Consider the following 22147-nt stretch of genomic DNA (forward strand, 5'->3'; position numbering starts at 1 on the left):
AAATATTAATAAATAGATGGATGGATGGATGAATAGATGATAGATAAAAAGACAGACAGACACACAACTACTGGAACTATAAAAAGACTATCAGCATAATGCTCTATTTCAACATTTGAGCTTTATGTATATATGTATAAAAACACGTGAGATATATATATATATATAAAGCTTATATATATATATATATACAGATATACCTTATGTTTGATATATAAATCAAATATATCAGGGACTTTACATGCCTTATTTGGTCACACACCATGGGTATATGTATATCCCATTCTGCTCCTCAAAGGATTAGCAATAACTAGCATGCAACAGGTAAAGCAAACCAGTAATTCCCAGGCCCTTACAACCTCAAACCAAAATTTCAACCAAGCTGGCATTAATCAGTTTTTCTGGGTCTCTCTGATGTACACATGTTATTAAACTTTTGTTTGATTTTCTCCTATTAAAAAAATTCAACCAAACTGACAAAATGGGATGGGAGATCCCACTAAATTAACAAGATAGAGATAGAGTAAGATAAGAATTTGTTACCTGGGTCTGCCAGCCCTCTTTAGACATAAGTAGGTTTTACTCTTTAGCTTCAAATGAGAATAGCAATTTGGCAAGATAGTCACAATACTTGAAACTGGACAAAAAGGATAGGTGAATTAAGAGACTATGAATTCCCTGGGATACTGTGTACATAAGTTTTTAATAGGTTTCTGTTGAAATTTTTAAGAAAATTAAGAGATTAAATTTTTTAATTAAACTGAATACACACACAGCACAAGAAAACATATGCCACACGTATATTTTTACTTAGCCACAAATTTCACATCTTCAGATAACATCCAGTAACTTTTTAATATCAACTTGAATATATTAAATTTAAATATTTTTATTTGCAGACAGTCTTTACAGCAACATAATTAATTCCTCCTCTCTATCAAAAATCTATAATGAATATTCTTTCAACTATAGATTTTATCCTAACATGATGAGACTACATTTAAAAACTAAAAACAAATGCTTCTCCTATACATGTTTATTTTTTTTATGAACTAAAATGATGATCCTCTTTTCTGAATAACATGTTTCAGAAAGGCACAGAACATTCTTCAATATTACAGGGATAATTATAAGAAAAGGATAGACTTCATCTTATGTCATCCTATTATATACTTTTTCTCTCTGAGATCATACTAAATATATCCCCCTGAGTTTAATTTCAAATCTTTGAAAAAGAGATAGTCTTAAGAAATTGGAAAGTATTTAAGTTTCAATTCAGAAAACATCATTTTCCTACATGGGAAACAGTTCAAAATCACATACTAACTCCACTCTTTTAATTTTTAATATTCTAAAGAAACAATACCTGAAGGAGAAATAGTGGGCAGGAGGCAGTGTGATGACAAAGTACATTAAAGAATATAATTACTCTTAACCGTCATAGAGTATTTTTCCTTTTCCAGATCTTTACAAGACATGAAATTAAAACCATCAATTGCCCAAGAGGTAGATTATGAACCCATTTCCAAATGGGAAAATGAGCACTGAGATGCCTTACCACTCTAATGGCTGTAAAAATGGTTAGCAGCAGGACAAGACTAGAAGCAAGAGGAGTTGGTTACAACTGTATACACAGGGCTGCCCAAAATATGTCAGTGGAAGGACAGGAGTACTGTAGATCCACCTCAGCAACTCTGCTCCACCTTGCTCTGTGACACACACAGCTGATGGCACATCTATTCTCCAATGTCAAACCCATGAGATCAACAGGAGGAATGACTATTTGCAGTGCCATCCTCAGACTCAGGTAGGCTACATTGAAACTACATAGAACATATTTCGATAAAAGGGATCAAGACAGGAAAAGCAAAACTGAAAGACATCTTGCACAATAATGAAAGTTACAATTTTAGCTCAACATTTCTATTCTTACTCTACAAAGAGATGTTTATGAGTACAATTAAAAACAGATTATCAAGCAGCTGGCTTTGAAATAAAACTCACATCTGCATGTCTATGTAAGCCTTGGTTTGCATGCTCTTAAATTAGGAGGGAATAAACATGGTATAATTTGACTAGGTTTTATATGGAACACATCTCTTTCTAGAATTCAAAGATGTATCCTGATTCACTGCTAATGATTTACCAAGCTCTTCAAATACATTAGAGCACTAAAGAAAATTAGATTATTTCACAGAGCTGTGGCATTAGCCAAAAAAGCAATATGGCTAGACTGGCAGTACACTTGGTGGGGGATGCTAAATGGGAGATGCAGGAAAATAAACAGCTGTATTGTTGTCCTTTAGGCTCATGAGAATGACATCCAAGGGTGCCAACCCTGCACTTACTGTGTGAACAGCCAGTACATTAGGGACACGGTAACATAGATGACACAGAGCATGATCCAGTTTATCCTCGTGATGGGTGGCTTGTGGTTACCTGTCACGTGGAGGTTGACACTGGAGGAGAGAATGCCACTAGGGTTTTGGGCCCGCACCACATAGAGGCCTGCATCTGCCTCGCATACCTTCGGAATGAACACCAAGTGTCTTGTCTCCTTGTGTAAAACCTGCAAGTGCCCATCTGCAGACAATTTCTGGCCCTTCTTGTACCTGAAGCAGAGAGTCGATTTTTACAGTCAGGATCATGGTTTATTCACATCATTTCCAAGTTCTAAAAAGCACTGCAATCGGGCCTATTGCTACTGCAATATGTTCTAGCATTAGCAGGAACTCTGTAGCAACCACAAACACAGGGGAGCTGTTTCTCTTTCAAGCAGTGGTTTGCAACTGGTGCCCAAGGAAGTATTTGATGGACCCAGACTGTGTTTTTTAAACACTGAATTTTTTGACATTTAACAATTAGACTATTGCATATGAAAATTCAGATGTCCAACTCCTCTTAACAAAACCAGGCCATCTGGTCACACTGGGCCACCATATTCTCATGGCAACAATTACCCTGAGTGGGAAATGGCACCTTCTATCTGACCTGTGTCATTCTTTCAGCTGCTATGAAACAGCAGCTTGTGACTTCTTAGAGTCTACTGAAGCAAGACTCTTCCCCATCAGACTCATCCTGAAAGATCCCTGGAGAATACCAATGTGCCCTTTAGAAGGAGGTACAGATATAGCACTTGCTGGCAAGATGAGATCATTTAATTTTTGTGAATTAATTTCATTAGAAGAAAATGATTTCTAATTATAAAGGGCATCCATGCAATTGGATTGTTACTGTAATGACACATTTCTAAAAGTTTCTTATGAATATGAGCACTTAGCTGCAGCATTGTATAAAGCAAATAATGTTTATTTTGCACAGTCTAGATTCTTGCTTATTTATTTTTCTTCATGTTGTTCCACCCAAGAAGTGGTAACAAACCTGAATCACTTTCTATTCCCAGTGCCTGAGTGATGATTTTGCATTTTTCTGAGTGTCCTAAGACTGATTCCCTGACAGCTTGCCAGTTGTTAACTGAGAAAAATTGTTGTAAATTCAAGGGTAAGATATTTTTTTCCACAATATCACAGTAGTTCTTCAACAATAAATGCTAACCAAGCCATTTTTGTATGTGGACAAAACCAAGAAATACTTCAGACAACATTTTTCTTTGGAGTGAACTAATATTTAATAATGAATTAAATAATGATATTAAATAATGAATTTACTGATATTTAAATTCATAAATATGAAATTCCTGACTTTTAAAAAAACATGCAATTGTAAAGACAACAAAATAAGACAAAAAGCATAAATGGCTGCACAGTAATCCAAGTGCAATTTCATTTAATAATCTGAGAGACCAATGTTTTTTCATAAATTATTTAGATAACTGATCCACACTTCAAGTACCATCAATGGGAAAACACAGTAATTGAAATTGCTATTGTCTACTGAAACATTATGATAAACAAATGCTATTTTACTTGGTTTATAAGTATAAACTTGTGCTCACATTTTAGTAACTTTGTCCTCAAAGAAATATATTTAAGGTTGAAAAGTTTCTAAATGCTTAAAAGTAACCCACATGTTAAGGAAGTTAGACTGCTTTTATAACAACAATGATTTAAAACCTGTATTCTGTGTTTTACTTTTACTAAAATAAATAGGCTAAAAATAATGATGTCTCTAGAGTAAAACCACATCGTTCATAGCTCAGTTATTATGCCACCTTTCAAAAAGGGGCTTATTGCCTATCATAGAAGCAACTATGAAGGCAATATTTTTATTCCATCTTCAACATTGAAGAAATTTATAAAAAGAAATCTTAGTGATATAAACAATATTAGAAAAGTGGCATGTGTGATTCTATTGCGAGGGGGAAAAGATGAAACAGGTAAATGACAGAAAAGGGAAATAACCAAATGCTTTTTTTTTTTTTTTCACTGAATTCAGGTTATTAAACCAAGAAAATTTCATGCTTGTGTAGAAATAAACAGTAGGAAAGAAGTTCAAGCCACAATCTTTAGAAATGTGGAATGTCAAACTGATACTAAAAAATGGTGCAACTAAGTTGCAGTGCTTTTGGACTTGGTTAAATTACTATTTTATATGGTTATTTTCTAAGAGTATTAGCCATGTGGTTACTAAAAATGAGAGTTGGGGGTTTGATGTGAGATTGAAACATGCACAGCTGCCGTGATGTAGAACATGAACCAGCTTCCCCTAAACTTTAAAGTTAGTGCACACAGAATGATTTGCTTAGAGAAGAGATTCAATTTGTTTCTGTTTATGGCTTGTCATTATAGGCTACCCACCATGTCAGTGTAGGCTCTGGAAATCCTGTTACTTCAACTTCCAAAGTCACTGGAGAACCTTCCACGACAGTTACGTTAGACAGGAGCCTGGAAAAATTAGGGGCCTGGCCAGCTAGGCTGACCACACTGTTCTTAGCTGGTGTACTTATAATCTCTTCTCGGGGAACCATTTGCCTCTGACAGGCCTGGCTGGGGCCTGGATGAAACCCGAGGCCCGAGAATGCATCCTGGGAAGCATGCAGCCTATTTCGGGTTTTAGTGACGTTATTATCAGCATGCATTTTCTCATGTCTTTCTAGCAAATGTCCCCGAGCCTGGGGGTGCTGTTGTGAAGCTCTGTCATGCACTTCACTGCGCATGCTCTCTGGAAGTTGAGCACTGATTTTGTGGAAGGCAGTACTCTTCTCCAGAAATCCTTGGGATGTTAATGGGGGCTCGGCTTGGACCTGGGGGGAAGGCTTCTCAAAATGACTTGAAAACGTTTCTCTCTTATCATTGCAAGCATCAGCAAAAGCAGCAGGTGGAGGAAAGCCAGATTCAGGGGCCTCTCCTGGACGACTGGCCCCCGTCTGCATCCCGTGGCCGCTGAGGTGATGGCGGGGGAACTGGCTGCCACGCGCCTCCAGCTCCATGTCGGACGGAGCGAGGAGAGAATCGGGGCTTCCTGGGACTGGCGGCAGGGAGATGTCGTCGGGTGAAACACACTCATTTTCTTCCCCTGCAAGCACGTCCACGGGCAGAAGCAGGCCTTGGACAGCACTCTCTTTGCCGGGGACCGGCTGCTTCACGCCCTGTGGAAGCTGACCCTTTCGTGCTCCGTTGACGGCCAAGATGGCTGCTGGCTGGGCCTGCTCCTTCAAAATGGAAAAGCCAAAGTTTCAAGTTAATGTTGACAGAGCCAACTGGAGAAACAACTTGAGAAGAACCGCAATGAGTGACAGCTGGGGGCCCTGGCCCCAGCCTCACAGAACTTGAAACCATTCGTGCACTGAACCTGAGCATAGACAGTCAGTCCCATGACTAAGGAATGGGTAAACTGACCTCCGGCCACTAAGTGAGAGGTGACAGATCTTGTGAAATAGAGGAGAGAAAGCTCTGGTTCTCGTCTCTCATGATGGGGTTGGACTGGATCCATGTTTTTCAAATCATGGTCTGAGGAGTCTTCTTCCACTAGCAAATTATGCTTTGGTTCACTTATCTGTCTGCACGTCATAGAATGTGGTTCCTAAACACCAGAAGCTTCTTTTTAGGTGATCCTCACATCCTCCAAGAATAACCCCGCTTTTTTCTCAGGAAAGCCATTCCTTTTAAAAAATTATTGTGGCAAAATATACACACAATCTAACATTTACCATTTTAACTATTTTTAAGTGTACAGTTCAGTGGCATTAGGGATATTCATGTTGTCATGCAACCATCTCTATTATCCATCTCCAGAACTTTGTCCTCTTTACAAATTCAAAGTCTGTACCAATAAAACACTAACCTCCTATTCTCCCCTTCTCAGCCCCTTCTATTTTCTGTCTCTATGAATTTGAAAACTGTAGATAACTCATATAGATAAAGCCATTTTTTTCTTTTTTTTTTTTTCTGATAAAGCCATTTTTTAATGACTGGTTTTATTTTCTAAAAGACCCTTAGTTTTATTCTTACAATGAAAAATATCTACTGAGTACCTATTATGTACTGGCTACTATGCTAGACACAGGAGAGATAAATGGTGAGTAAAACTCGGTAGAATCTTTCCCTCTTGGAGATGCCAGCCTAGTGGGGAAGTAGATAAAAAGGGAACAATCACACATTGTGGCCTTTTGCTGTAGAATGCACCAAGACACAGTGGAGGAACACTTGCCACTTGTCTATCTGCCCCATGTGGAACATACGTCATGCTAGGAGACTGAGGAAACCAGTGATCTATTTCACTTGCTCTATTCTAGGATTTCTCTCCACTTATCCATGTCCATCTCTGGTTTGATAAGAGGTTCAAATATCCTTTCTGGCATGGACTCAAAACAATATTGAAGCTGAATGAGATCTCATCTATCCCAATCTGCTTGTTCTATATCCACTTCTTTCTTTGCCTTTCCACAGCATTTGGGGTGCATTTTTACTTAATTTAACAGTTACTGGTTTTTGTCCTGTTACTACCACTTGCGCATGAAAAAGTTGTGTTTGAGTTTTTCATTTTAGCCCATAGTTCTATTCCTTACATATACAAGTGATTTTTGAGAAATAAATATGTTTTCAGGTTGAAGATTAAAAGCAAAACAATATGCCTTCTACTATTCTACAGATATGACTTATCTTCAGAGAAAGCATAAACCCAGTTGAGAAAAAGTGGTTTCCTTCAGCCATTTAGTAGAAATTTAAATCCTGAGTCTAAAGCCAGAAGTTCTTAAAAGCTTTTCTCATTAAAAAAAATTCCTAGTGGGATAAAATATTTGTAAAGAATATGACAAACCAGATCTCATACAACTAAGCAACAATTAAAATATGGGCAAAAGATAAATAGATATTTCTCCAAAGAAGACATACAGATGGCCAATAGGCACAGGAAAAGATGCTTAACATCACTAATTATTAGAGAAATGCAAATGAAAACTACAGAGTTATCACTTCCCACCAGTCAGAATGGCCATTGTTAAGAAATCTACAAAAACTAAATGCTGGAGAGGATGTGGAGAAAAGGGAGTTCTCCTACACTGTTGGTGGGAATGTAAGTTGGTGCAGCTAATGTGGAGAACAGGATGGAGGTACCTCAGAAAACTAAAGATAGAATTACCATATCATCCAGCAATCCCATTCCTCAGCATATATCCAGACAAAACTCTAATTTAAAAAGGTACACACCCCCCTATGTACACGGCAGCACTATTCACAATAGCAAAGACACAGAAATAGCAAAGACACAGCAACAACCTAAGTGTCCATCAACAGAGGAGTGGATAAAGATGTGGTTCATATATATACACAACAGAATAGTATTCAGCTATTTAAAAAAGGAATGAAATAATGCCATCTGCAACAACATGGATGGACCTAGAAATTTTGCCATACTAAGTGAAATAAATCAGAAAGAGAAAGACAGATACCATACAGTATCACTTGTATGTGGAATCTAAAATATGGCACAAATGAACTTATCTTTGAAACAGAAAGAGACTCACAGACATGGCAACTTGTGGTTGCCATGGTAGAGGGGAGTTAGGGGAGAGATGGATTGGGAGGTTGGGTTTATCAGATGTAAGCTATTATATAGAGAACAAATAAACAATAAGGTACTACTGTATATAGGAAACTATAGTCCCTATCCTATGATAAACCATAATGAAAATGATACATGTATATATATGTACAACTGAATCACTTTGTTGTGCAGCAGAAATTAGCACAGCATTGTAAATCAACTATACTTCATTAAAAAGTTACTAAATAAACACATATTGCATAGGGCATGCCCCTCCTTCTTTTGGTTTTCCTACCACAGCTTAGCTCTGTCTTCTTTCCACCTCTTCCTGAAAGCGGAGTGCTTATTTTCCTTTTCACAGTGACTTTGATCCAAAAATAGTCTTAAAAATCTCCTCCACGCCATTCTGAGAGCCCCTGTTTGAATACTTTTTCCTGAAAGAATAGTTTCTTGGAAAAGAATTTGATACTTTATTCATGTTAAGAATAACTTCATAGGATAGCAAGCACATTTGTTAATCTTAGGGTCATGCAGAGGCAGGCAACTTCTCAATGACTTCTTTGGGCAGCTGATGTAAGAGGCTGAGGAGAAAAATTTGGGTAAAACTCCAGACTAATCCCCCCACTCCATACTCCCCCTAGGAAGGAACTGACTTATGAAGCTGTGGGTTTGGAAGAAGACAGTGAGCATGGTCAGCTCTGTCTCTCTGAGGCTCTCTCTTTTGGATCTGCCTTCCACCAAGTGGGTGCATCCACATTAGTTCTAAGGCATGAACACCTCTCTATGGGAAGCCTGTGTTGTTCAGCTGTGCACCCAAGTGACTGGGAAGCCAAGTCTGTCCCATCAGAGATGAAGTTTTGGGAAACCCACTAGAAACGTCCCACCCCTGATTTCCAATGCAGCTTAACTGGTTACTAATTCCTGACTCAAGTGTCTCACTTTCAGATGCTGATAGACTCAAGAAGGGAATCCAAGGAGAGGGATATATATATATCTGGTATTGTTATTTTTAATGGAGAGTACTTTTCTACTTCAGGAATTATAGGGAGTAAATATATATATATATTTATATTATATATATATTAATATTATATTATAATATATAAATATATATTATAAATATATAAATTTATATAATATATATAATAATGTATGTATTATATATATTTACTTATATATATTTATATTATATATATAATTTATATAATAATGTATATATTATATATATATTTACTTATATATATATAAATATATGTATATATTTACTCCCTATAATTTCTGAAGTAGAAAAGTACTCTCCATTAAAATTAACAATACCAGATAATTTCTACTGACAATAAGAGAGAGTTCTCTCAAATCTTTTTCTAGAAACATTTCAAATTATTAATGTTATCCCCCAAATGTGCTTATTTCTGGGGCTTAATTACTTTCCAGGTGGAAAGTAATGGGTGTAATCATCATCTCTTTGATCCATATGCTACGTTTTTATGAAAGTGACTTTTTTAGTTCTTCTTTTGTTTTTATAAGAATCACACAGGACTACTGATTTGCAATTTTGATTCTCAAAATTCTTCAAGCTAGGCTTCAACAGTACGTGAATTGAGAATTTCTTATTCAAGTGGGATTTAGAAAAGGCAGAGAAACCAGAGATCAAATTAACATCCAATGGATCACAGAAGATGCAAGAGAATTCCAGAAAAAAAATCTCCTTCTGCTTCATTGACTATACGAGAGCTTTTGACTGTGTAGATCACAACAAACTGAGGAAAATTCTTAAAGAGATGGGAATACCAGACTACCTTACTTGCCTTCTGAAATACCTGCATGCAGGTCAAGAAGCAACACTTAGAACTGGACATGGAACAGCAGACTGGTTCCAGACTGGGAAAGGAATATGTCAAGGCTGTATATTTATATATGTCAACATATATATGTCAACCCTGTTTATTTAACTTATATGTAGAGTACATCATGCAAAATGCCAGGCTGGATGAATCACAAACTGGAATCAAGACTGCAGGGAGAAATATCAATAACCTCAGATATGCAGATGACACCACCTTTATGACAGAAAGTGAAGAGGAACTAAAGCGCCTCTTGATGAAAGTGAAAGAGGAGAGTGAAAAACCCGGCTTAAAACTCAACATTAAAAAAACTAAGATCATGGCATCCGGTCACATCACTTCATGACAAATAGATGGGGAAACAATGAAAACAGTGAGAGAGTTTATTTTCTTGGGCTCCAAAATCACTGCAGATGGTGACTGCAGCCATGAAATTAAAAGATGCTTGCTCCTTGGGAGAAAAGCTGTGACAAGCCTAGACAGCGTATTAAAAAGCAGAGACATTACTTTGCCAACAATGGTCTGCATAGTCAAAGCTATGGTTTTTCCAGTAGTCATGTATGGATGTGGCAGTTGGACCATAAAGATGGCTGAACACCAAAGAATTGATGCTTTTGAACTGTGGTGTTGGAAAAGACTTCTTGAGAGTTCCTTGGATTGCAAGGGGATCAAGCCAGTCAATTCTAAAGGAAATCAGTCCTGAATATTCATTGGAAGAATTGATGTTGAAACTTAAGCTCCAATACTTTGGCCACCTGATGCAAAGAACTAATTCACTGGAAAAGACCCTGATACTGGGAAAGATTGAAGGCAGGAGGAGATCAGTCCTGGGTGTTCATTGGAGAGACTGATGTTGAAGCTGGAACTCCAATACTTTGGCCACCTGATGCAAAGAGCTGACTCATTTGAAAAGACTCTGATGCTGGGAAAGATTGAGGGCAGGAGGAGAAGGGGACAACAGAGGATGAGATGGCTGGATGGCATCACCGACACAATGGACATGGGTTTGGGTGGACTCCAGGAGTTGGTGATGGACAGGGAGGCCTGGCGTACTGCGGTTCATGGGGTTGCAAAGAGTCAGACACGACTGAGCGACTGAACTGAACTGAAGGCAGGAGGAGAAGGGGACAACAGAGGATGAGATGGTTGGATGGCATCACCGATGCAATGGACGTGAGTTTGAGCAAGATCTGGGAGTTGGTGACAGACAGGGAAGCCTGGTATGCTGCAGTCCATGGGGTTACAAAGAGTTGGACATGACTGAGTTACTGAACTTAACTGAACTATTGATAAAAGTGTTGAACACTGCAGTTTAGTACAAAGCCAGCTGTCTCCCCAGGGCAAGGCAAACTGTCTTCCAGGTTGATACTGATGAAATCCTTAACACTTGGACACAGCTGTAACCTGACTGAACGCCCGTTCAGTTCACATTTCTCCACTTACCTTAAGAGAGTTATTGTGAATGTGTTAATCAAATGACTTCCTGAAATCCCAATAAATTTTGTCTATGGCACAAACCTAGAATTTTCTGTTAAATAATCATCTCAGAAAACAAAATAAAGTGAGTTTTACACAAGTGTTTTTGCATAAATCATGTTAGCTTTTGCCACTTCTGTCTTTATTCTCAAATAGAAATAAGCTTTCAGTTTTTAAGTCATTATGCCATTTTATAAAAATCCGTTTTAGAATTCAATAAGCTATTGTTTCCTGCATCTACTAGTTTTCCTTTATAAGAATGGTTTTCAAACATTCACATATACCAACTATTTTTAACATTTCTCAATCATAAAGCCATGTTTTGCCATTAGTAGAAAAGAAAAGTGAGTGTAGTCGCTCAGTCGTGTCCAACTCTTCGCAAGGCTCCTCTGTCAATGGAGTTCTCCAGGCAAGAAAACTGAAGTGGGTTGCCATTCCCTTTTTGCAGGGGATCTTCCCAACCCAGGGATCAAACCTGAGTTTCTGGCATTGTGGGCAAATTCTTTACTACCTAAGCCACCAGAGACCTACTGCCATTAGTAGAAAGAGGTAGATAAATCCATGTGTCTCAGCACAGACAGGGTATATTTGCATTAATCTGATGAGCTCTGGCAAAGTGGCTGGGAAACTGATTTACTGCATCAAAACATAGCTCATTCTCAATTTTGTTTTTGTTGATTCCTTTTTTTCTCATCTTATAAATATATGAATGATTGTGATCTTGACTTTAAGTTCTCTAATTTTCTCTCTATACTCTTCCCCTCAAAGATCTCACCACACTTTAATATCTAATGATCAATGAACTTTTACTCAATCCTCAATCTATAGCCTCATATATTATCTCTGTCAGGATTTCTGAACTTTCATTTTCACTGATGGACATTATTACTTGACTTTATAATCACTACCATGTGGCAACCCACTCCAGTACTCTTGCCTGGAAAATCCCATGGACGGGGGAGCCTGGTTGGCTACAGTTCATGGGGTCACAAAGAGTCGGACATGACTGAGCGACTTCACTTCACTTCACTTCTTCACTTCACCATGTGGGCAAACAAAGTGAGCATCTTGGAAGAGAGAATATAGGGATATACTATATCCATTTAACTACATGTATAGCACCAACTGTCCAAGTCTGTAGGGTGGGGAGCCTTCTAGGCGGGAAATTTAAGCGATCACCACAAGACTTTATCTTCTAAAATATCTCCACAATAGATAACCTTCTCTTGGGACAAATCAGATTTAAGGTAAGTAGGAAGTGGATAAAAAAAGATTTTGAACACAGGGCTTGGGCTATGAAAGGCATTTCTGGGAAAGGCCTTTGGAAGGGGATTTGGGCAGTCAGGGGGCAACTTGGTACCTTTGAGAATTTGGGGAGGACAGGTAAGAGAGAACAAAAAGGTGGTGAAGAATACTTTTGCCCTTTCCATTTTTTTGCCAAAGCAAATGTCTGAAGAACATCTTACTCCTCCAACCAGGTGATCAGGATCAGTGGATGAAGGCCCAGGGGCTGTCCTCACTCACTTTGATAAAAGCATTCCCCTGAATTTTGTGCTATCAAAGTACTTCCATGCTACTCCTTTATTAATCATCATGTAATAGATGAATGGCAAGAGGGAAAAAATTTTGCATGTGAATCTACAGTATCATTACATAATATTTATATGTTTATTTATTTTTGTATATTTATATATTCATAAATTTACTTATATTTATTATTAAATATAATTATTTAATTATATCTAATTATTAATATATTAATTATTATAATTTATTCAATTATATTAAATAATTATTTAATTTTTTATTTAAATTATTTTATAATAAATTTATTTAGATTTATTTAAATTATATAAATTTATTTAAATTGAATAAAAACAATTATTTAATTGTAAATATTATTATTTAATTATTAATATAATTAATAATGATAAATTATTAAATATATTATATTTATAATATATACATATACATATATTTATTTATATTTGTATGCAGCAGTTTCTTAGAACTCCCTTTCTGTCTTGTGAAAAAAAGTTACATGACTGAAATTCAGGAGAACTGGGCTGCCAGCCAACCCAGTTCTGACACTACTTTCTGTGATTTCTGGAGAGCAAAATACTTCATCTCTTTTGGCCTCAGTTTCCTCAACTGTAAAATAAGATTCGACCAGACAATTGTTAAATTCCTTCTAGTACTAGAATTCTGTAACTGTAAATGCAAGTCTTAGATAGCTCTGTGATTTTAGGCAAGGCTCTCATACTCTGTGCCTCTGCCGAACCTTAGGGGTTTTCTGATATTCCTGTGGATTTAGCTTCAGTGCTCACCTTGGGGAATAAAACACCACCACTGATCTGTCAGCAGTACAATGGGCACTGCATTTACTGAATGGCCCAATTTCACCAGCTACATTTTTGGAGTCAGAAAAATGAGAAGCGCTTTACTATCTCCAGGAAAAAAATCCTGAAATGAATACATTCTTGCAATAGTTTGGTGGAATTGTTCTTTCTGACTCAAATAATGTTTTGGAGAAAAATAACATTGTGTAAGGGTATTAGAATTGAATGCAGTGACTTCCAGATATGTTTTTTATTTGGTGCTTCTGGTTATCTTCCCACATGGCATTTTAGGAACTCATTACATTGGACTTATAATGCAAATGATAGAGACAATAAGAGGGTAAATATGACTGAACTGTTTAACAGAGAAATTTACTGCCGCCCTTTCACTTTGCCAGTTGTGCCAGAATGCATATGTGAAATAAGGTCAATGAGATCTTGACAGTTGTAATCATGGATTTTCACTTTTATCCTAAATGCTGATGATCTATCATGTCTTTTAATTTATGTTAAAGTAAAAGTGATTTCTCAATGAAAATAAATCTTGCTTTATTTAAAAGGAATCTGTTCCTTTGATTTCTTTCTAAGAAAAGCAAGAAAAGGCATTTTTACTAAGTATAAATTAGTGTGTTATGGTAGCAATAGCTTTTGTTTCTAATTTTAGTAGATATATGTTGTTGACAATGTAGAATCTAAAAAAAAATCATATGATGTTGAATTTAGTATCTCTTGCAACTTAGTTAAGAAAATGTGATGCATTTAATGTTATTCTTTATTATTTCGACTAGTTGGTCTCAATCAAAGTTGATTTCCTCCCCGCGGGGACCTTGATAACTTCTATAGACAATTTTCGACTGTCACAAGTGGTTGGAGAGTGGGTACTGCTGGCTTCTAGTCCACAGGGGCCAGGGGTGCTCCTAAACACCCTACAATGCACCCGGACAGCTCCCACAACAAAGGATTCTTAGAGTCAAAGTGTCAATAGTACTGAGGTTGAGAAAACCTGATTTAGACAATCAGAGTAACCAAAGATCATTTGATACAAGACTGAGGTCCAGCTAAGGTTTGGCAGCTGTCCTTTGCCTCAGAGAGGAGCCAGGGTTTAAATGCTACAAGGCCATCCCACACAAAAAAATGTTAATTTACTTAATATGGTACTTGCTGCCTGGTGGTTGTATAATTGCATGAGACCTTGACATAGATTTAACCTGCATAAAAGGACCTATAAGGAAGTTCTAAATACCATATTTAGTTTAAGAAAAGATGTCTTTCCACATGAGATGATGGCAATAAGTGGGGAGATTTTTTAGACTCTCATGCCACAAAAGGTATATTTTATTTTATTTCGGAATAACAATTGAGAATAACATTGACTCTGCTTGTCCCTTCAGTTCCTTGGGAGAGAGACAAACACTGGCAGCAAACTTGGCAATGCATAAAATCAAGAGCTAATTATAGTCCAGGAGCTATGAATAGATAGTGAACAACTTATACTGAAAATCCATAATGATGCAATTTAAATAATGCTTCTGAAATGTATTTGCATTTTGTGAGTATTTGCAGTTTTTGCTACATGCTTAATTTATATGCCTGCATAGATTTTAAAATAATTTAACATTTCTATAAATACTTTAGTGTTTATCTTTCAGTTGCATTCTATGTTTTAGTACATATTCCTAGAAATATCGTGTTAGAAGTAGATTCTATGGGAACCAGATACAATCTAATTTCATGTATTAAGGTTTTCCAATGGTTACTGTAAAACAACAAAATCATAGCTTGGTGGTATGATAAAGAGGGAGAAGTAAAATTTGAAGTTGGGATTGAAAGGTCAACAAGAAAGGCAGTTAAACATGGGAGAAACAAAAGTATGGGGCAATAGTGTGGTGTCTGACTGACTGTCCCAATGCCACTGTGAAGTGCTATGGTTCCAGTATTCAATGGGAGAGACTCTGAGGTCAAAGCACCCGTGATAGAAGAAAGATTAAGTAATGAGTAGAAAAGAAGGGAAAAGGACATTCACTGCATCCACACTGGATGATTCAGAAAGATAATAAGGCTTCAATTCATTTTTTTTTTTCAATGCACAATGACGCTAACCTCAAAACTAAAGTAATAAGTATCTGAGGATACATGGATTTCTTTACCTTATTCCTTCCATCATTGAATATTGTCTGCTTATTTCTTGCTGGTTCTTTTAGTAGGTCAACGCAATCATCATGGAAGTCTTCCAAATTCAGATTCAACTTTAAAACATCTCCCTGCTGTACAAAGTGAAGATTAGTGAGAGCCTGGGCCAGTAAAGTTGGCAGTCATTCAGCAAATGTATCCAACAAAAGGCTGGTGTACTCCCGTGAAATGCTTTATACAGTTATTTCCAGGTCTCATTCCTCTTTGATAAAAGTTCACTGCCAGTAAAAATTGGCTGTTCAAAGGTCCAGCAGGAAGAAAGTTCTTGCTATAATAGGGGAATACCAGATACTTTACCTGCCTCCTGAGAAACCTGTATGCAGGTCAAGAAGCAACAGTTAGAACTGGACATGGAACAATAGACTGGTTCCAAATTGGGAAAGGAGTATGTCAAGGCTGTATATTGTCACCCTGTTTATTTAACTTATATGCAGAGTACATCATGAGGAATATCTGGCTGGATGAATCACAGCTGGAATCAAGATGGCCAGGAGAAATATCAACAACCTCAGATATGCAGATGATACCACCTTTATGGCAGAAAGTGAAGAGGAACTAAAAAGCCTCTTGATGAAAGTGAAAGGGGAGAGTGAAAAAGTTGGCTTAAAACTCAACATTCATAAAACTACGATCATGGCATCCGGTCCCATCACTTCATGGAAAATAGATGGGGAAACAATGGAAACAGTGACAGACATTATTTTCTTGGACTTCAGAATCACTGTGGACAGTGACTACAGCCATGAAATTAAAAGACACTTGCTCCTTAGAAGAAAAGCTATTACCAACCTAGACAGCATATTAAAAAGCAGAGACATCATTTTGCCGACAAAGGTCCACATAAGCAAAGCTATGATTTTTCCAGTAGTCATGTATGGATGTAAGAGTTGGACTATAAAGAAGGCTGAGCACCAAAAAATTGATGCTTTTGAACTGTGGTGCTGGAGAAGACTCCTGATAGTCCCTTGAACTACAAGGAGATGAAACCAGTAAATCTTAAGAGAAATCAACCCTGAACATACATTGGAAGGACTGATGCTGAAGCTGAAGCACCAATACTTTGGCCACCTGATGTGAAGAGCCGACTCACTGGAAAAGACCCTGATGCTGGGAGAGATTGAGGACAAGAGGAGAAGGGGTGGCAGAGGATGAGATGGTTGGATGGCATCACTGACTCAATGGACATGAGTTTGAGCAAACTCCAGGAGATAGTGAAGGACAGGGAATCCTGGTGTGCTGTAGTTCACAGAGTTAAAAAGAGAGGGATGTGACTTAGCTACTGAACAAGAATATGGCAACAGAAGCTACTCTATACCACCTGGAACATGGGCATTAGATAGGCCTTAAAGAAACAGGCATACTTCTCAAAGTGTACATGTTAATATCAACTCAAAGGATTTGGGCAGACATTTACTGGGGAGATTCAGCTCTTACCTCCAACTCTAAAACTTACGCCGGTTTATGTTATTTGATAAATTACTCTGCTTTAGTATATACTCTATACCTAATTCCAAAGTGGAATGCAAATTAGTACAACCACTATGGAGAGCAGTATGGAGGATTCTTAAAAAACTAAAAATAGAAATATCAATTGATCCAGCAATCCCACTCCTGGGCATATAACCAAAGAAAACCATAACTCAAAAAGATACATGCACCCCAACATTCATTACAGAACTATTTACAGTAGCCAAGACATGGAAGCAACTTAAATGGCCCCTGACAAGTGAATGGATAAATAAAATGTGGTACATATATGCAGTGGAATGTTAGCCACAAAAAGAATGAAATAATGCCATTCGCAGCAACATGGATGGAGCTAGAGATTATCATACTAAGTGAAGTAAACCAGACAAAGACAAATATCATATGATATCATTTATATGTGGAATATGAAAAAAATTATACAAATGAACTTATTTACAAAACAGAAAGAGGTTTACAAACACGCAAAGCATATGTATGGTTACCGAAGGAGAAAGGGTAGTGGGGGCTATAGATTAGAAGGTTGGGATTAGCATATATACATTTCTATACATAAAATCAATAGCTAACAAGGACCTGCCATACAGCACAGGGAACTATACTCAATATTTTGTAACAACCTATAAGGGAAAAGAATCTGAAAAGGAATAAGTGTGTGTGTGTGTGTGTGTGTGTGTGTGTATCTGAATCACTGTGCCACGTGAAAATAACATGATATTGTAAATCAACTATGCTTTAATAAAAAATATAATAAAGTGACAGTTATGGAAGGAGTATTAGATTTTGATTTATAACTAAGGTTCTACTCCAGATCCACCACTACTAAGTGTGAGTCCTCAAATAAAGCATTTTTACCCTCTCTGATTTTTAAAACAAAGAAAGCAACATCTATCTTATTACCATCACAAGGTTATTTGGAAAACACTGAGGTCATATTTATGAAAATCCTCTGTAAATATCAAAATTCTACACAAAGAGAAAGGATTATTATCACTATTTTAACCTTGACAGGGATTTCCAGGCCTGCTTTTTTAATGAACTCCTGCAAAAGAGAGCCATAGAGTCATCCTTAAAAACAAAACCCAGACATTTATGCTCTCATAGAAACATCTGTAAAGTGTTAGCATCCTTTGACAGGATTTTGTTTAGGCTGTAACTCCTAAGGGCAATGCTGATGCCTGTTTCTCTTGCCATAGAGGCCCTTCCTCATTTCTATATCTGCCCAAATCAAACTTTTTTAAGCTACTGAATGATTTTTTTTTTTTTCCTGTAACAATCCTTTGGGTGTTTACTATAAATGCCAAAACCTTTATGGAAAACCTGTTTCAGGCAAAACATATTATTAAATGTTGTGTGGGATGCTGAACTGAACAGGGTTTCCTCATGTATAATCTAGGAGAGTGGCTGGATGATCATAGTAGACATATGTGATGATTATGGTAGGAAGGAACATACAGCAGATCAGAGAGGGAGTGACACAGCTAAGAAAGGAATTGTGGAGGAGGTGGTATTTGCATTTGGCCTTGAGAGAACCATTTAGATAAGAGAGATGGAAGGTCGTGTATGTGTGAAGTACAGTAGTCCGCCTTTATGTGTAGAAGATACATTCCAAGACCCACAGTGGATGCCTGAAACTGCAGAAAATACTATGTATATGTTACTACATTTTTTTCCAGTACATACATATCCATGATAAAGTTTAATTTATAAATCAGGTAGGGTATGTGATTAATAACAGTGATAATAAAATATAACAAGTATAGCAATATATTGTAATAAAAGTTATGTGAATATGGTCTCTCATAATTTAAAACATAAAAAATATTTACTTTTGGAGTTTTTCATTTAATATTTTCTGATTGAGGTTGACTGCAGGTACCCAAAACTGAGGAAAGCAGAACTGTGGATATGAGGGGCGACTGTAAAATTTAGAAGCAGACCTGGCAGTGTGGGGCAGGAGGTCGGAACCAACCAAGAGTGGAGAAGCACAACGGTTTGGAAAGACAATCAGTTCCACAACACCGGAAATCCTTGAGTCTGACCTTCATTTGGTAAACAAAGAAGTCTGTAAGGAGGTGTTTTGAATTTAAAAATGACACAAGCAGTATCATCTAGCAGGAGTCAATAAGTAGGGGGCTCCTGACTAGCAAAAGAGAATCCAATGGAAGGTTGGGAATGAGAAAGAGAGGGTACCGTTCTGACTCCCAGGGGTGTGGGAGGAAGGGGGAAAGTGGAAGGAGGCAGAGAGTGGAAACAGCTTTCAGGAAGAATAGCATGAAGCAGAAAAGCTGGAAAGGGGTATCTCTTTAAGAGAGCATATTTTTTTAAGTGGAGCTCACTTGGAGATGTGCAACATAAATGGGAGAGATGCTGCAGATGGCAGCAAGAGTGAAAAAGATCAATGATATTTTGGGCTGCGTTTCAAAAGTCAGGAGAAGGGACACATCCTTAGGGGTTGGGGTAAAGGTGAGGAGGAAATGAAAAATGTTGAAAAAGGTAGTATAAAATGTAAGGGGCATTCATACATTACTGGTGGCATTATAATTGCAAAACATTTATGGAAAGCAAAGAATTTTTGTGTAGGTAATAATACAAAAGAAAGAAAAAAGTTTCATGTACAAAGATGTTCACTATAGTATTATTTAAAATGATAAAAATGGGAAAATGTAGATTCTCAACCAAAGGGGAAAAAAAAAACAATTTGATTGGATGCCCACTGAATTAAAAGCTTAGCAAACTATTTTGAAGAGAATGTTACTCAAATACCTGACATGGAAATTCATACAGAAAAAATACTTGCTGAAAATAAATATAAGTCTGCTCCAAACTGCAAGAGCACCATTGTGTCTCCATGCCAACAGAAATCACAGCAATAATCATGGGTGTCTTCACATTCAGTTCTCAGGGCTATCCCGTGATTAGTTTCCTCTGTTTCCTGCATTTTATGGATCAGGAAATGGAGACTCAGGGTCATTAAGAAATATACCCTTAATAGATTAAATCCCCATTCACAAATACAATAATTTGGAGAGTTGGTATTCCTAGGTGGCTGTGTTTTACCCTAGAGTCTGTACTCTTAATTACATTACCACTTTTCAATCCTAAATAACTTGTTCTTTCATTCAGTTATGAAAAGAGCACTAATGAAATCAGTTTGGAAATGACAAAGACAAAAAAATACATATGTGTGTATACATACATAGGTATGTACGCATGTATATACATACATTTCTCTATTTTAATTGGATTTTACCTAGACAAATCATAAACATATTTATTTTTACCATCAATTTTATTATTCCATGAAAGATGTTAATGATTACTTTAATATTTCCACAAAGTTAAATGTTCAATGACTATATTACCTGAAGATTAGTTTTATTTTCTCTGGGGCCACAATTTGGAAGAGAATAAAATAATTATGTTCATTATTTATGAATGAAAACATAAGGATACTGACTGAGCAACTGAACAACAATAATATAGACTTTGATTTTAATGGCACACATTTATCCATTAGGATATGATCCATGAAAGCGTAAATGAGACACCTTAATTGTGCTTAACCTTCATTCTCAGCAGCATTTTTCTCTACAGTGATGGGAAAGAAACAGAATTAACTACTAAAAACAACAAAGTAATTATGTTAGAAATTTGTGATACAAATGTGCACACAATGTCTCTTGAGAATTTGCATTAGAACATCTTTGCACTAGAAGACATTTGATCCACACATTTTAATTTTTATCTTTTAAACATACATATTCTGGTAAGAAGGAATTACCTTCAGCTTTTCTTCAAGTTCTGTGAGAAAGCTACATAATTCAGTGATAGATTCAAGAACTTCTTTGTGTTTGGCCACTATTTTCTCAGCATATTTCTGCCCTTCTTCAAAACCTGGGGATAAGAAGGGTTAAAATCATTTTTAAAGCTCAAATACTTAGCGGAAAAAAATTGCAGGCATTAATTTATCCCAGTGTCTGACACTGGGCCTATAGATAGTAAGCACTTCCTAAATACTTGTTGAATAGACAAAAGCATCATTGGAAAAACCAAGTATTCTAGAAAAATGGTTGCATTTGCTGTACCATGTCCCTCTTATGTAACCTAAATAGTGTTGTTATATTAATATTCATAAAGCTCCACTCTAACCTCTTTTCTTCTTTTCAAAACATTCAGTTGTTCTTCACTACCTAGAAAGTATATAGTCAAGGCCCTCTGTGATATGGTTTCGACCTGCCTCTCTCAAAAATATATCTCCCTAATTCCCTCACATATTTAATATCTGACCAAACTGAACTAGCAACTTTTATCTCAAAACCCCCACAACCACTGACTATTCTTTCCTGTTTGGGGAAAGAAACCCATACACCTGTTTTTGTTGGGACAAATCCTACTCACTCTTCAAGGTATACCTCCAATGTCAAGATCTTTGTGGAAATATTCATCTTTCCTAACTGGATTTTCCTCTCCCTATTGGAGTAATAATACAAGTATCTATTGTGTAGTGAGTGCATCTTATTTGTCTGTGGCTAGGTACTTTTGGAGAAGGAAATAGCAACCCACTCCAGTATTCTTGCTTGGAGAATCCCATGGACAAAGGAGCCTGGTAGGCCATGGGGTCGCAAAGAGTCGGACACGACTGAGTGACTAACACAACACACACAGGTACTTTATATGCATTAGTTAACAAAATCTTCCTCTAGAAGGTTCTACTGCATTGTCCAAATGAGGAATCCCAGCCTCGGAAGAGACTCTTCAGGTGACCCAGACAATAATTGAAAGAGCAGAGATTTAAACTTGGACTACTGGACTCCACAGCTCAGACTAAAAAGTATTATACATTGTTATGGACTGAATTGTGTCCCA

General features: G+C 36.9%; 1 protein-coding gene across 1 annotated transcript in view; it reads right to left on the bottom strand.

The window, feature by feature from the left end:
- Window positions 1–746: 746 nt before the first annotated feature.
- The window catches only part of CCDC141 (coiled-coil domain containing 141), a 226216-nt gene continuing 204815 nt past the window's right edge, over window positions 747–22147 (bottom strand). Inside the window, exons 21-24 of the mRNA XM_065927937.1 lie at window positions 21063–21175; window positions 15751–15867; window positions 4758–5611; window positions 747–2612 (exon numbers count right to left, since the gene is read on the bottom strand). Coding sequence (XP_065784009.1) covers window positions 2345–2612; window positions 4758–5611; window positions 15751–15867; window positions 21063–21175 — 1352 coding nt within the window. The 3' untranslated portion in view covers window positions 747–2344. The remainder of the gene's footprint in view (window positions 2613–4757; window positions 5612–15750; window positions 15868–21062; window positions 21176–22147) is intronic.

This window comes from Muntiacus reevesi, chromosome 3, assembly GCF_963930625.1.
Source record: "Muntiacus reevesi chromosome 3, mMunRee1.1, whole genome shotgun sequence".
In the NCBI taxonomy this organism is placed as follows: Eukaryota; Metazoa; Chordata; class Mammalia; order Artiodactyla; family Cervidae; genus Muntiacus; species Muntiacus reevesi.